A 16314-nucleotide genomic window follows, 5' to 3' on the forward strand; every position below is an offset into this window, starting at 1 on the left:
GTCTCGAAACAACCCGACGACAAGTGTGCAGAGGAGGGAGGGTTTGGAGCCTCAGAGGTAGGGATGTCTGCAGGCAGTGCAATGAAAAATGTCGAAATGGACAGGTAAGGATCGAAAGAGGGCGATGGGGGAGTATTCGCAGTCAAAATGTGCAGGGTACCTGGTGATAAAGGAGGACAATCCAAGGCAAAGGAATCAATCGAGAGCGACCCGATGAGAGGAGGCACAGAACAGTGCCCAGAAAAAGAGACCACCGACGACAAAATAGGCGGAGCAGGTTCGGGCAAGGAATGAGGGCCAGATGCCGGCGAGGAAAAGCTAGGATTCCCAAATATGACATGGTCCGGATAGGGCTCCTCGGAATAATCAAGCTCTTCTACATCCATAGTGTCCCCCATGTTCCCAGCCAGAAGTCGACAGGCAAGGTGAAACGGAAACGACGGGCAAAAAATCGGTTGCGGGTACACAACTCCAGATGTCTGCAGTAATCTGCAGCAAAAACCCTAGGTTTATCCTAAACCCTCACAAAAAATGCCCCACTAGTTACAGTTAAATATACATGTCTTAAAGTTTAATAAAACTGTAATAGTGTAGAAATTCATAATTTTTAATATAATATTATCAGATTTATTGTGATGAACTGTCTAGTAGAATATCCACAACAGTTTATGGATCAATGAATAAAATAAGATATGAAAATTATACCTTGGTTTCATAGGCACACAAAATAAGGGTGAAAAAAATGAGATATGAAAACTATACATTGGTTTTATAAATACACAAAAAAAAATAAGGAAAAGAAAAAAATAATATGAAGAAGTCTATTGTTTTCCATCTTTTTTAATCTTTATAATTGAATTTGGCAATATAATTGTTATCATATTTTGTTTTGATCTTTATGGTTAAATTTGACAATATAATTGTTTTCCAATTTTATGTTTATAATTAGAATGGGAAAATCTATTTTCTATTCATTGTCTAACCTAATTCAAAACTCTGAATTTTTTTCAAAACACTTAGTAAGCATGTACACATTTACCTCAAATTTACCACTTTAACAAATTTTATGCTAATTTTAAATATAACTCACAAAAAAAAATATATAGAACTCACCAAAATAATTATACCCAACAAAGTATTAGAAATAAAATAATTTAGACTACGTTGAAGAATAGTTCGTGTAAGTGTGTTCGCGTAATAGTTCGTCTTGTACAATCCTTAACCTTACATTTTCAGTGGGAATGCACTGCGACAGACTGGGGCTTTTACCACCCTTATGCCCTGCCTACAATGGCTCTTTACAGTGCATCAAACACGGAAGGAAGGAAATCGGAACATATATTTACTTCGTTTGGTTCGGAAGTTACTCCTCACAACAACGATGTCTATTTCTTATCCGTCTTTGCTTGCAAAGGTCTTAGCCAGAGGGCGCTAATATAAAGTTAGGGGTGCCAACAAATCAATTCAGAGCCTGCCACAATACCATCAATACCGGGTGATCCGGAAGGTTTGTGCGTCGTGCATATCGTTCCTTAACGGAAGAGGAGGGATATATATGTTATCTTAGTCGTTTAAAAAAGAAAAGAAAATATTCAAACCCCAACCTAAAAGCAAGAATATGGGAGGCAAAGCCACAACATAATACACAGAAATGGGAAAATCATCCATAGTGATACACGGAAATCAGGAAAATGTAAAAACTGAAGCTTCAAAATGCGCGGCAATAGTACACAGAGGCAATCATTCATAGTGATACACCGAGGTCAGGAAAATGTAAAAACTGAAGCTTCAAAATGCGCGGCAATAGTACACAGAGGCAATCATCCATAGTGATACACCGAGATCAGGAAAATGTAAAAACTGAAGCTTCAAAATGCGCGGGAATGTAAAACTGGAGTTTCAAAATTTTCCAAGGCTGTCAAACCCTGTGATCGATGTTCAAATTGTGAGAGAGATAGACTGATACGAGCAAAAGGAGTCCAGGCTGAAGCCAGCGATCAGCATTGACTAGGTAATGCAGATCGGCAGATTCAAATCCGCACGCTCAGATACCGAGACATGGCATTTGATTTAACGGGCAGCATTTGATAAAACAGCACCAACACAAACGATTAAGAGGGACAGAGTTTGGGGAAAGGGCAATGAATGTGGTGACAGGATCGACGGTGAAGGCAAGGCAATAACAGAATCGACGGACACGCCCCTTAATAAGACGCAACCTCCCCCTTAATAAAACGCCTTCGGTGTTATAATAATCAATATTGTAGCAATTTCCACTCTCGCTTTCGTATCCGAATCCCCAGTGGGCCCACTCCCGCGGCGCATCGTTTCATGACATCTTTCAAGCTCAATACATTACGGCTTTCCACTACACTTGTGCATTCCTGCACCGTTTCCCTTCTATTTAGTAGAGCTTCCTAAGGGTGTAAAAAAGCCTATGAAATAAGCGCCCTCTGTGACGGGATCAAAGCCGATCTCATCAAAGCCGCGGCAAGGTGAAGTTTATCCCGAGAATTCCTTCACGGGGTTAATTGGTTGCTAGAATTAAAACTTTTGAAAATTGGTATATGATTTAAATAATTGGTTAATTGGTTATTACATGCCACGAGGCTACAGCAGGGGCAGGGGGAGGAAGAAACGAGGATTTCGCATGTGGGATTGAAGATTCGTGTTTCCCGTTGAGGACGCTGTTGATTTGGTTTTCTCGCTCCACAACTGACAGTATAAGAGTAATAATATCTTCAGTCAATTAAACGATGGGAAAATCTACAGGGGGTTGGGTGGCCATTCGAAAACAGTGGATTCTTGTATCATTGCTCATTATATCTCTTTCGACGGCCCTTTTCCTCATTTTCAGAGCTGCATTCGATGTTTGCGAAGAAAACCATCGAGAGAAGTTAAGGATTCCACTTCCCGAGTCTACTGTTCGAATCTCCAATGCCTTAGATTTCATGAAGTCTAAGCTCGTTCTCTTGGTCTCCCATGAGCTCTCTCTTTCTGGTAAGTCATCAAATTATTTCTTATTCTCTTTTAAGATCTTGTTAAGTTTAACATAAGTGTCTCCACAAATTCAAGTTGAATGGTACTAATGTGGCGTCTGCATCGTCTCATTATCTTCTCATTTATGATTTAAGCACAACCAGTTAGTAATTTTTTAATTATGTATATTCTACAATCTTCTTTTCTGAATCACTTTTTGCTCATATATGTATATAAAGAAAAACCTGGCGAGATATCTAAGTGATTCATCCTATGATATCTATTAACCCCAAAGGTTATCTCAATCAGGATAACCATCGGCGTATGTTGTTTAGAGGATGCCATATCTTACAGGTTCAAATTCAGTTGAGTCCTTTTGGGTTTTGGTCAATCCTGCAACAAGTGGTTGACACCATCCTCCATATGGATATTTTGAGAAGAGGAAGGAAACTCTATGTGGATATTTTGGGAAGAGGAAGGAAACATACTAAGTGTTCTTCCTGAGAAAAAAGTTACAAAGACTATTATGGCTGTACTGCATCCAATCTGGGGTTATTAAAATGCAATGCAGCAAGCTTACAATCTACTACAAAGATTCCATTGGCACAAAATCCACATGTGGAGTGTTTATTATGCTGAAATTGGCCAGGCTTGCACTTGGCCCCAACTGTTTGAAATGGTCTGCTTGAATGGCTGAGATGATCCGTGAGGGGTGAAACTTGCAATGTCTCTCGGGGATGTGAATCTTGGGGATATGAAATGTTCTTGCTTTATCATCCAACCAAGTCCCCATTGACTGCTTTAGATACTCTGTGTACTAGGCCCAACTAATTCTGCCCTAAGAGTTAAAAACTATATAGCTAGCTATATTTACTGCATCACCTCTTGATGCTACAGAAGGAGGAGGACTATCCTCTAACCATACTGCTTTCACACAAAACTCCAAATACAAAATAGAGCTAATATTTTACTCTTATATCCATTTTGTCAAGCACGGTCACTACTGGGCTTTATGTTGTGGTGTTTCACAGCCTCTTTATGTCGCTGTTATGGATGAAATTTTCATTGTCCGTTTCATTATTCTTGGAGATCAGTTTCTCCTAATGTGGAGCTTTCCAGAAGTACTCAATGACCTTGATCCTCCTCGTAGATTAACTCCATTGTCTTGCGAGTACTCCATTTGTTCCTCTATTGTCTTGCAAGTACTCCATTGTTCCTCTACAGTCTCCATTGTGTCAGGCATGCTTACTATTGGGCTTGACGTTGTGGCATTCCACAGCCTGTAAGCCTCTTCATGTCGTGGCCATGGGTGAAATATTCTGTCCATTTTGTGATTCTTGATGACTCAATTTCTCCTAGTGCAGAGCTTCCAGAAGTACCGCATGTCTATTCTCCTCATAGTTCAGCTCCATTGCCATTTTCTTTCTGAGAAAATTCTGTATATTTGCTATTTCAAAGGATATAAAAATTTACATGAAACTGACCAGTTTTTCAAGCCTGTTGTGTAGAAAATCCACGAAATTCTGATCTGCTATAGTGAACACTCTGAAAACTAGTTTCTTTTCACTGAAACACAGAATTTTTCTACTTCAAATTTGCAGCGGAATAGGAACAGAAATAAACACAATCACAGAATAAAAACACACTGCTTATCTAGGGAACCCAAGTGGGAAAACTCTCTGCTTGATGAGAATTTTATTGATAGCAAAAACTGAGCAATTGATCTCTTACAAAATACAACTGTTTCAATCTGAAAGACACACTTGTCTTTCCTGCTTGATCTAAGCTTGAAACCTTTGCAAGACTACTGATCTCTACTGCACTCTACCAACCTGTGCACAAGCTTTTCTTGCACACTCTTTTTCTCACAAGCTCACACACACAAACCTGTGCAATCTGCTCACAAATCTGTGAGCTCTATTATCTTGTCTCACCAACTCGTGCTCACAAGATAATGAATAAATTGTGCCTTCATTCCTCCTTTTAAAGCAATTTGAATGGCTAAAATTAGTGAATTTTCTAATTAAGGAATGATTTTGTGACTTATTGAGTTAGCATGAGTTAACTGCTCATGCAACTCGTCCTATTTCAAGTCAACCACTTGAAACTCAATCACTTGTGTTTTTCCTCAATTAACTCACACTAGAAAATCAAGAACTCAACTTTCAATTTCAACACATCAGTTAACTGCAACCTAACTTGTCCTAATTTTTAGGGACACTCCTAAATTTTAGGAACTCGAGCATGCACAAGAAGGAACTCGAATTTGACTCCTTGAATTAAGGCACAAATCAAGGAATCAATTTCTCGCTACTATTTTCAACACTCCCTCTTAGTGAGGAAGGGATTCCTAGAAGAACATCATCCACCTGGATCTATCTCCAACACTACCATGTTCTTCGCTGCTGTAGCTGCTCCCTCTGAATTAGAAGGTTTCCATGCTCTCTTTTGTAGAACTTGCTTTGAAGACCAGTTCTTTCCCACAATACTCTGTGAGTCCACCACTTTAGTCCTAAGTGCCATGTACCCTGTGTACCTCTGTGGCTGCTTCTTTATGCTAGGAGACTCAACTCTCTTATGATCTCCCTTAACCAAAACCTCTTCCCACTTGGGTTGAACTCTCTCTATACTGGAAGTCTCTCACTGAGTCGCTGCCTCCACTCATCTTGGGCTATGTTCTCATCATCCTCCTCCTGCTGGTCAGCCCAACTGCTAACTAGCTTAGATTGAAACTAAGAAACTAGCTGAGTCTCCATCTTGAGAGCCCTATCCTGCTTTCGCTTAACCACCACTTCTCTGCTCTGTGCATTCCTTGCCTTGTTTGCTTAAGGATGCACCTGTCTCTACTTGCAAGTTGTAGAGATTCTTCACCCTCACACCTATGTGCTTCTTACATCCAAAAACTAAGTGCTAAAGGTACGTTTTACCTCTGCTAAAGATTATATTATATCCCTTGTCCTTAAGGGTAGCGACTGAAACAAGATTTTGCCTCAATCTTGGAACATAGAGAACATCTATGAGATGAAGAGGATTACCTGACTCCCTCTGAAAACTGACAGTACCAACTCCCCTAGTTGCATACTGACCATCATCTCCTAGCTCGATCTGAAAAAACATGTCCTTCTCCTTCAGGTGGCTGAAACTCTTCTTGTTCCCAGTCATGTGGAAGGATGCTCCTGAATCAATATACCATATACTGCTATCTACTAAACTTGCCATGCAAGCAATCAATGAGAAATCTTTCTCAAATTGGGCAGAAAATGCATCTACCTACGTTGATGCAACAACATGATTCTCACTGGACTCCTTCTAATTAGGACACTTACTAGCATAGTGTCCAAACTCATGGCAATGGAAACACTTGATCTTACTTAAATCCTTTTTCTTTCCCTTCTCATTGGATCCGACCTCTCCTTCGCCCTTCTTGCCCTTAGCCTTACTACTCTTGCTTGCTAGGGCACAATTCTCCTCGTCCTCTGTCATAACTGATCTCCCTTCTATGGTTCCTCTTCGGATCTCTTCCTGTATGCAGTCAGTCCAAAACCTTTCCCAATTTGGGAAGTTCTCTCTCCCACTAACAACATCCTGGAACCCTTTCCACGACTTGTGAAGTCCAAGTAAGGCAAAACTCACAAGATCATGATCAGATACAACCACGCCCACCCCACCTAGTTCATCTTGTACCTGAGTGAACCTTGACAAATATGGGACGATGGGCTCATCCTTGCTCATCCGAATACTCCTCAACTTCTCCTTAAGAGCAAGCTTCCTGGTATCACTGGTACTTTGATACAACTTCAGGATTGTATCATACATCTCAAACGCTGTCTTCTTCTCATGGATATGAGGCACTATATGATCTTTGACCCCTTCTAGAATAATGCTCCTTGCCTTGACATCATTCTTATTATGTTGGGCCAATTTCTGGGGGTCTTGAGGTGGCATTATTGTCTGCTTGATGTACTCTCCCACCCCATTATCTTCTAGCAATATCGTGATCCCCCTTTCCATGGAACAAAGTTCGATGCTCCGTCTAAACAGTGATCTGCTCTCAACCCTTGGTAAGCCATCCTGCTTCACCTGAGAGCTCTCTAAAACCTGCCCACTAACAACCTGTAATCCTTAACAAAAGACTGTACTTAGGGCTTGGAGGCTGCCCACTTCACTGCTCCTTTAGTCCTTGAAAGTCTGGAAACTCTTGGGCTTGTTCATAAACCCATTTGGCTGGTCCTTTGTCCTTCAAGAACTACCCCTTAGGGCTTCTCTGCTTCTGCCCTTCTAACAGTCCTTAATTTCCTTTATAAGTGATTGTACTTAGGGCTCCCTTGGCACCTACTACAACCCTCCTTACTGTCCTTAAGATGCCAATCCAATACTGTCCTAAACTGGACAATCACCTAGCAAAACCACCACCATAGAAGGACATACACACCTCAGAAAGAGTCCTTCTTTCTGCCTCTGAAACACTTCATCCTGTGCACTTTCCTCAGGATTTTCAGCCCTCTGGTTAGGGCACACTGTGATACTACAGGTCTGCTTCTTTCCTGGCCAAAAATCCCTTCTTTATCTGAGCTAACCCTCCTCAACAGTCCCCAACTTCTGTGCTATTGCTCCATGAGAATGCGGCCCCTTTTCCTGCTGATCCAACCCTGAAACAAACTTCAATTAGGCCTCTTCTCCACCTGCAATAACTCAGAATTTCTGCTGCCTGTTTGAAGAGAATTTCCAGCCCTAACCATGCACAGAAACTACCCTTAAATCTGCCAACAGACTCCTCTAACTCGGCCTGCTCCAACACAGAAAAAAACCGAGAAAACTCATATTTCTTATTTGGATAGACTCCTACAGAGGCTGCGTCTCTCCTAGCTCAGACGTCCTCCCTCTTGTGATGATTCGCACTTGTGATTTGATCTTAAATCTGTTCCAGGAGCTTTGATATCATGTAGAAAATCCACAAAATTCTGATCTGCTATAATAACACTGAATCTGAAAACTAGTTTCTTTTCACTAAAACACTGAATTTCTCTACTTCAAATTTGCAGCGGAATAGTAACAGAAATAAACCCAATCACACAATAAAAACACACTGTTTATCTAGGGAACCCAACTGGGAAAACCGTCTGCTTGATGAGAATTTTATTGATTGCAAAAATTGGGCAATTAATTTCTTAAAAATACAACTCTTTCAATCTGAAAGACACACTTGTCTTTCCTGCTTGATCTAAGCTTGAAACCTTTGCAAGACCACTGATCTCCGCTGTCCTCTACCAACCTGTGCACAAACTTCTCTTGCACACTCTTTTTCTCACAAGCCCTCACACACAAGCCTGTGCAACCTGCTCACAAACCCGTGAGCTCTATTATGGTATTATCTTGTCTCACCAACTCGTGCTCCCAAGATAATGAATAAATTGTGCCTTTGTTCCTCCTTTTAAAGCAATTCAAATGGCTAAAATTAGTGAATTTTCTAATTAAGGAATAATTGCTAAGTTAATGTATGTTCTATGCTTAGAGCAATTTATTTCAATTTTCACAGTTAGCTCAATATCTTTTCCATATTAGCAATCACATCAGCATTAAAGTAAACTGCAGATAGAACATAAACATAAATCGCAGAAGACAAGCCGAGACAAGAGGACACAAGATGTGGCGCTAGCCAGGGACAAACCCCAATGTGGGGAAACCCTTGATCAATTCTTCTTATATATTCTTCAATAGTTCAACAGAGAGAGAGAGAGAGAGAGAGAGAGAGAGAGATAGTACATTTACAACAGAAGTCAACACTTCGACTTTTTAGATAAGAGAATAGATCATCTCTACATGAGATTAGTTGAAGACATGCTACTTCAACTGATTCTCCAAGGTGACTCCTTCACCTATCATTGTGCTGCATCTTGTCCACATGCTGCACCATGCTGCACTCATCATCACAGTGCTGGACCTAATGACCATGCTATGCACTTCATGCTGCTGCTCCTATAACTGTGCTGCTCCAATCACTGAGCTGCTCTCATCACGGATCTGCACCCAATGCTGTACTCATCACTGATCTGCACTAATCATCACTGCATCCAATATGTTGCTTTACACTTACCAGTCTTAGATGCTTGCTATGGCTTACAACCTAGCAGAGCAGCTAGGCTCTTCCAAAGTGTAGTCAACTAACCGTCACAATGTCTGCCTTGATTTGTCTGCAATTGTTCTCTAAGGGAAGTCTGTCTCTGCCTTCCACAAGACTGTCCTCCATTTATTACAACATGTATATATCTGACATGCCATACATTAGACCAGTGTCACAGGGTTCGCCGAATTTGAACCTTGAGGTTCGAAATTCGGCGAACCTCAAAAATATCTTAGGGTTCGGATAAAGTTCGATTAAATTCGGTTCATGTTCGATTTTCAAATTTAAGGTGCCCCATTAACTCAGTTTGGGTCATCAAGCGCGCAAATGAAAATGTGCACAAACATCTAGGGCCATCGTGCAAGCTCCGACGTTTCAGAAGCCATCGAACAGTTGTTGCAGATAACGCAGGCTATGATAAGAGAGACTTCAATGTATCGACCTTCGACAATTTGTACATAAAATATACTATGACGAAATTGCAATCGCACAGAGATGCAACTACAATCTCACATGGAGGAATGACGCTTAAACTTTGGTAGGTTATGCACTCGCGAAGCCAGTGACGCTTTGGTAAGTTAGGTAAGAGGCTTTTAACCTTTTTTTTTTTTTTAATTTGAATCAGATTCGAATGGTTTCAATTTTTTCTTTTAGATACACATTGTTTTATACATATTAAAAATAATATATTAATGATAAATAATTATATATTAAATTTTATTAAATTCTATTTGAATATCTTATATCATTAAAATTGTTTTATAAATAATTTACTTTATATACATATTATTTTATGTATATTAAAAAGTAATATATTAATATTATAATGAGATATATAAAGTTCAATTAAATTTTATGCTAAACATAATGATTATATGTATATAAAGGGGCAATTTTATTTGTATTATAAAAATTAAAAATTTAATATGTAAATATTATATTGAGTTATAGTTTTATATCTCTCTCTCTCTCTCTCTATATATATATATATATATATATATTCGAATTTAATGACGAACCTCATTCAAAAATTCGAATTCGAATCGAATTTAATTGTTGTCGAACTCGAACTCGAACCCGAACCATGTGACATTGCATCAGACTAAAGATGTCGCTGTCATGTGTTCACTAGATAACATACAACCTAGAGAGCAGACTTCACTGTTTCTTCTTTATGACAGTGAATTCCCAGTCCTTAACTCATGCCTTGTAACTGTTTTATCTACAACACACTTAGGCACCTACAACACTTAGTCCATGTTGTCATCTCCAACACACTTAGGCACCTACAACACTTAGATTCATGCTGTCACCTACAACATACATAGGGACTCCTTGTGCTGTTGATAAGGGTTGCGTATTGTAGACAAAACAACAACTAGGTATCCTTGATTAGACTGCGGATTAGGGCCTTTGTTTGCTGTTCATTAGGCCTCCTTAGACTGCGGCTAGGGCACCTTATTGGACTGCGTATTAGGGCCTTTTGTATGCTGTTCATTAGGCCTCCTTAGACTGCGGCTAGGGCACCTTGTTGGACTGCGTATTAGGGCCTTTTGTTTGCTGTTTGTGTATCTCTATTGCTGTTTCTAAGGGCTGTCCCAAACTCTTCTAGAACAACGTATATATATATATATATATATATATATATATATATATATATATATATATATAGGTATGATAGGCTGCGTTAGAGTCTGCTGTTTAGGCCTCCTTCATCATACTAGATCTCCCTTCCTTTTTGCGTCTAGGGCTTCTTCATTAGGGCAACGTAGATCTCCATTAGGGCAACATTATCCCTTAGGATCTCTCCTCCTACTAAAACCCAAAGACAAGTAGAGAGGAAGAGATCCCAAGTGTATATATAGGTATGATAGGCCGCGTTAGAGTTTGCTGTTTAGGCCTCCTTCATCATACTAGATCTCCCTTCCTTTTTGCGTCTAGGGCTTCTTCATTAGGGCAACGTATATCTCCATTAGGGCAGCATTATCCCTTAGGATCTCTCCTCCTACTAAAACCCAAAGACAAGTAGAGAGGAAGAGATCCCAAGTGAGTGTGTGGAAATGACTTGAAGGCCACCTCTATTTATACTAAAACGTTGAGCACAAGTGGGGTTTGTTTGGTTGCTGGCCGACCTTGACGAATTGTCCCATAACACTAATAAATTCATATCTGCATGAATACTTATCGGAATCGGATGATCTATAGATCAATCCTACACCTCTCGATGAGAGGGATCCAAGAGAAATATCAGCTGCCATTAATAAGATGACCCACATGGAGTTTGGCCCTAGTTACCAATTTTAACACTCCCTCTCAACTAGGGAGAACTCCATCTGTTGATCCATAAGTCTGACTGTACTATCTCTGCCATCAGTGCCTTACACTACTCTGCTGAGCTCTGTTGAACCATGAAGAAGAAGAATTGATCGAGAATGTCTCATACCATTCTCTACTGACCCGAAGTCAGTTTTATTGATCCCAAATCAATATCACAAGAGAGTGTCTCAAACCACTCATACTGATCCTAGATTAGTTGGAGGTCATCCTAGCACAGGGAGTACGATAGATACAACAATGTGTACATCGATAGTACTACTGTGGTCCCTAACCCCATTTCCCTGCTCATTGATCAGATGAGAGGTACTTCCCATGAGTCCTACACTGCATGGGTAGGATGCCTTGACAAGAGAACTAATCATTCTGGCTCACAGGAGAACGAATCATCTTGGCTCATAGGAGAACGAATCATCCTGTCCCAAAGTCGCCTCGGGGTATCACAGGGGAAGGCTGAGCTATTCACCCTGTACACAACGCACCATTAGGGGTGGGTGAGTCACCCTATGGTTGTGTGTTGCTTTAGTAAGTACCCCAAGCCCCCCAAAGCTCCTAGAGCTCAATGCATGCAACATGCAGGACCCTTATACGAAGGTCTCTCAACAACTCCAAGTTGTTCGGGAAAGTCACAGATTTGACTTTTACCCGGGACTTCGACAAAATGTTTGCGACTTGTACATCAGTCTGAATGTGATGGAGCCTCCTCGCTCATCGACTTACCATATCCAGATAAGGTATTATCTGATGTCTATCTGTTGGAGCAATCATCAAATACGGGATTCCTCAACAATCGAATCCCCCCTGGTTGTCACAGAGAATTGCAGCGGTGATAGCTCACTGAAGAGCTTCCACAACCAGGCAGCTTCACACGAGATCATACTCGTAGCTATGTATTCAGTCTCAGCGGTGCTTATAGCAACTGAGCAACCGACTTCTGCTTCCTGCGCATCCATGATATCGAAGCAGAATCCAAAGAGAACCAGCATTGAGAAGTGCTCTAGTGCAATGTGGAAAAAGCCTGCAAAAAATCGGGGATTAAATCCTAAAATTGCGATTTTTTCAACAAAACGATTTAATCCTCCGATTTTTTGCAAACTTTTTCAGAAACGAAAAAATCACGATTTATTCGTTATATGCCCAATTTTATCAGGAGTCGATCAAAAAAGTCGACCATCTCTGCTGAATGTGGGATATGACAGTGGTGTTTAAGGGCTATCATATAGTGATTTGAAAAGCAAAATTACTATGAGTTGCCACTACTGTTAGAGTTGTTATACAATGAATTTGACGAGGCAAATTTGCTATGAGGAGGTTGAACAATGATGGTTTTGGACAACTAGTATTCAGTGTCTTGGAAGGGCCAAACCATTGTGAGTTGATGATATACTTTGATGCTGATTGTACAGTGATTTGGTGGTCAAATCCACTTGAGAGGTAGATTTGGTTAGGGCTGAGTATATTGTGTATTTTGGAGCAGCAAATACTCAGTGAGCAATTGATGGCAAATGAGGCAAAGGACCTGCCAGGTGTCAAGGACAAAAAATGCAGAAAGGGTTGATCTAGATGGGCTATTTCAACAAGTAAGCTATGTGTTTGTTCTTGTCTATTTCTCATTGGTTAGATTGCAAATCTGATGTTGCAGATTACAAGCCCTAATGGACTGTGGATACTCTAGATGTTAAAAAAAATAAAAATAAATGAATGTTTTTGTGTTTTTTTTTTTAATTTTGCCGACTTTTTGCTGACTTTTTCAAAAAACTCTCTACTTTAACGAGTTTTTCAATTTTTGGACGCTTGCTGGTTTAATCCTGACTTCGACTTTTTCCACATTGCTCTAGTGATCCTCCACATTGCCTGACCAGTCAGCATTCGAATAATCATGCAGCTTCATATTTCCGGCAGTGTATATCAATCCATGATAGATTGTGCCCCGAAGATATCTCAGAAAATTCTTGGCACCAATCTAGTGAGGCTCAACCAAATATGAGCTCACCATGCTAATTGCAAAACATATATCTGGACGGAAGTTCACCAAGAAAATCAATGCAAATGAGTTTATGAAACTCAGAGGCATTTCCCAAATCTGGTCGGCATCATCACCATATAACTTTTGAAAGTTAAGATCCTCGAGGTAGTCACGGGCTTGCAGTTTACCATTCCACATCCAGAATCCGACTCCCTCTTACTTCTGTGAGTGAGAGGGTCTGCACCTATCAAAAATAGGTCGTTCTTAGAAGGTGCCGGTATGAGAGGTCTATCATCCACAACCTTCAAACAATGGTTTGGATCGACTTCACTATTAGTGAATCTCAGCTTCATCTGACAACTATCAATCCTTTCATATCAAACCCGGGGTGATTTGCTTCAAGCCATAGAGGGCTTTCTTCCACCTGCATACATGAGATTCCCAATCATGAATTTCAAACCCCTCGGGTTGTTCCAAACCTGTGGATTTGCTACATGAGGGGAATGGTCCCCTTGTAAGATTTTCTTTTGGTACATCTCAGACATGTACCTTCATGCTCTTTTTGAATTCAGACATCCCAGTCACTATCTAACTCACATAGGGTAGGGCTCCACAATAAGTAGACCTCCGGTGCTATAGATGAGATGTGTCAACTGACATGGTCCCCAATGGACCATCATGCAACTTGGTACAAATTGCCAATCCTGAACCCATGAGTAAAAGCATCTTTGAAAATTCTATTTTCATATACGTAACTTTCCATCGATGAATGCCACCTTGTAACCTTTGACTTCCATTGCCGAAATGGACACCAGGTTCTTCTTGCGATCAGGTACATAAAAGAGATTTTGTAAATGAATCGAGTTAACCCTCATTCAATAGAGGGGTAATATTTCCTACACCCTTTCTGGGATCGGTGGCATTGGCTCCAGGTATAATCCCATGATTGTTTCCATCTCCACCAAATTAGAGAGAGCACCCTTCTATTTGTTAAAGGGCTTTGGAGCACTACAATCAATAAGCCAGATTCCCAAAGAATCTGAAGGAGATGGCCAATACTAGATAACGCGTCATTATCTTATCAGAAACAACATTTGATTCTTCATACCCGGGGTTCCTTGCTTTCTCTGAAGAGTCGGCCGTTTCCTTGATGACCTGCATTACCCGTCATTCCTTTGATCATTGAAGATGTCCCTGGAATGATTGTTATCAACATCAAGTAATGTGTCCCTGCCATTTAGACACTCCTTCGCATAATGGCCGAACAAGTCATCTACCTTTCCTTCCACCCTTTAGATCTGGACTTCCCAATAAAGTGATCTTTAGGTAGGCCATCATAATCTTCCGTTGTGTCATTCTGATAATGTTCTCTGCTTCGATTTCATCCATGGTGAATTTGAAGAGGGATGACGAATACATTGATCCTTTTGTCCTTTCCCAACTGTCTTCGGTGATTGCTTTTTTACTCTTGCTTGGGCATTGTCTTCACCTCAGCTCTGATACCATGTTAAGTTTAGGTATGTTCTATGCTTAGAGCAATTTATTTCAATTTTCACAGTTAGCTCAATATCTTTTCTAGATTAGCAATCACATCAACATTAAAATAAACTGCAGATAGAACATAAACATAAATCGCAAAAGACAAGCCAAGACAAGAGGACACAAGATGTGGCGCTAGCCGGGGACAAATCCCAATGTGGAGAAACCCTTGATCAATTCTTCTTATATGTTCTTCAATAGTTCAGCAGAGAGAGAGAGAGAGAGATAGTACATTTACAATAGAAGTCAACACTTCGACTTTCTAGATAAGAGAATAGATCATCTCTACATGAGATCAGTTGAAGACACGCTGCTTCAACTGATTCTCCAAGGTGACTCTTTCACCTATCATTGTGCTGCATCTCGTCCACATGCTGCACTGTGCTGCACTCATCATCACAGTGCTGGACCTAATGACCATGCTATGCACTTCATGCTGCTGCTCCTGTCACTGTGCTGCTCCAATCACTGAGCTGCTCTCATCACGGATCTGCACCCAATGCTGCACTCATCACTGATCTGCACTCAATGCTGCACTCATCATCACTGCATCCAATATGCTGCTTTACACTTACCAGTCTTAGCTGCTTGCTATGGCTTACAACCTAGCAGAGCAGCTAGACTCCTCCAAAGTGCAGTCAACTAACCGTCACAATGTTTGCCTTGATTTGTCTGCAATTGTTCTCTAAGGGAAGGCTGTCTCTGCCTTCCACAAGACTGTCCTCCATTTATTACAACATGTATATATCTGACATGCCATACATCAGACTGAAGATGTCGCTGTCATGTGTTCACTAGATAACATACAACCTAGAGAGCAGACTTCACTGTTTCTTCTTTATGACAGTGAATTCCCAGTCCTTAACTCATGCCTTGTAACAGTTTTATCTACAGCACACTTAGGCACCTACAGCACTTAGTCCGTGCTGCCATCTCCAGCACACTTAGGCACCTACAGCACTTAGATTCATGCTGTCACCTACAGCATACATAGGGACTCCTTGTGCTGTTGATAAGGGCTGCGTATTGTAGACAAAACAACAGCTAGGTATCCTTGATTAGACTGCGGATTAGGGCCTTTGTTTGCTGTTCGTTAGGCCTCCTTAGACTGCGGCTAGGGCACCTTATTGGACTGCGTATTAGGGCCTTTTGTTTGCTGTTCATTAGGCCTCCTTAGACTGCGGCTAGGGCACCTTGTTGGACTGCGTATTAGGGCCTTTTGTTTGCTGTTTGTGTATCTCTATTGCTGTTTCTAAGGGCTGTCCCAAACTCTTCTAGAACAGCGTATATATATAGGTATGATAGGCTGCGTTAGAGTCTGCTGTTTAGGCCTCCTTCATCATACTAGATCTCCCTTCCTTTCTGCGTCTAGGGC

The 16314-nt window shown here is 40.7% G+C and overlaps 1 protein-coding gene across 2 annotated transcripts in view; it reads left to right on the forward strand.

Annotated features, from left to right (window-relative positions):
* Nucleotides 1–1389: 1389 nt before the first annotated feature.
* LOC149180461 (uncharacterized) overlaps nt 1390–16314 on the forward strand; it is a 355125-nt gene continuing 340200 nt past the window's right edge. Inside the window, exons 1-2 of one of the 2 annotated variants that reach the window (XM_089416134.1) lie at nt 1390–2495; nt 2617–3000. In XM_089416134.1, coding sequence (XP_089272260.1) covers nt 2757–3000 — 244 coding nt within the window. In that variant the 5' untranslated portion in view covers nt 1390–2495; nt 2617–2756. Of the gene's footprint in view, nt 3001–16314 lie in introns of both variants that reach the window. The other variant, XM_089416133.1, reaches the window with a different exon arrangement.

Source organism: Pinus tabuliformis, chromosome 3_2 (genome assembly GCF_031772625.1).
Source record: "Pinus tabuliformis cultivar Carrire ecotype Pingquan chromosome 3_2, CPIR1, whole genome shotgun sequence".
Taxonomy (NCBI): Eukaryota; Viridiplantae; Streptophyta; class Pinopsida; order Pinales; family Pinaceae; genus Pinus; species Pinus tabuliformis.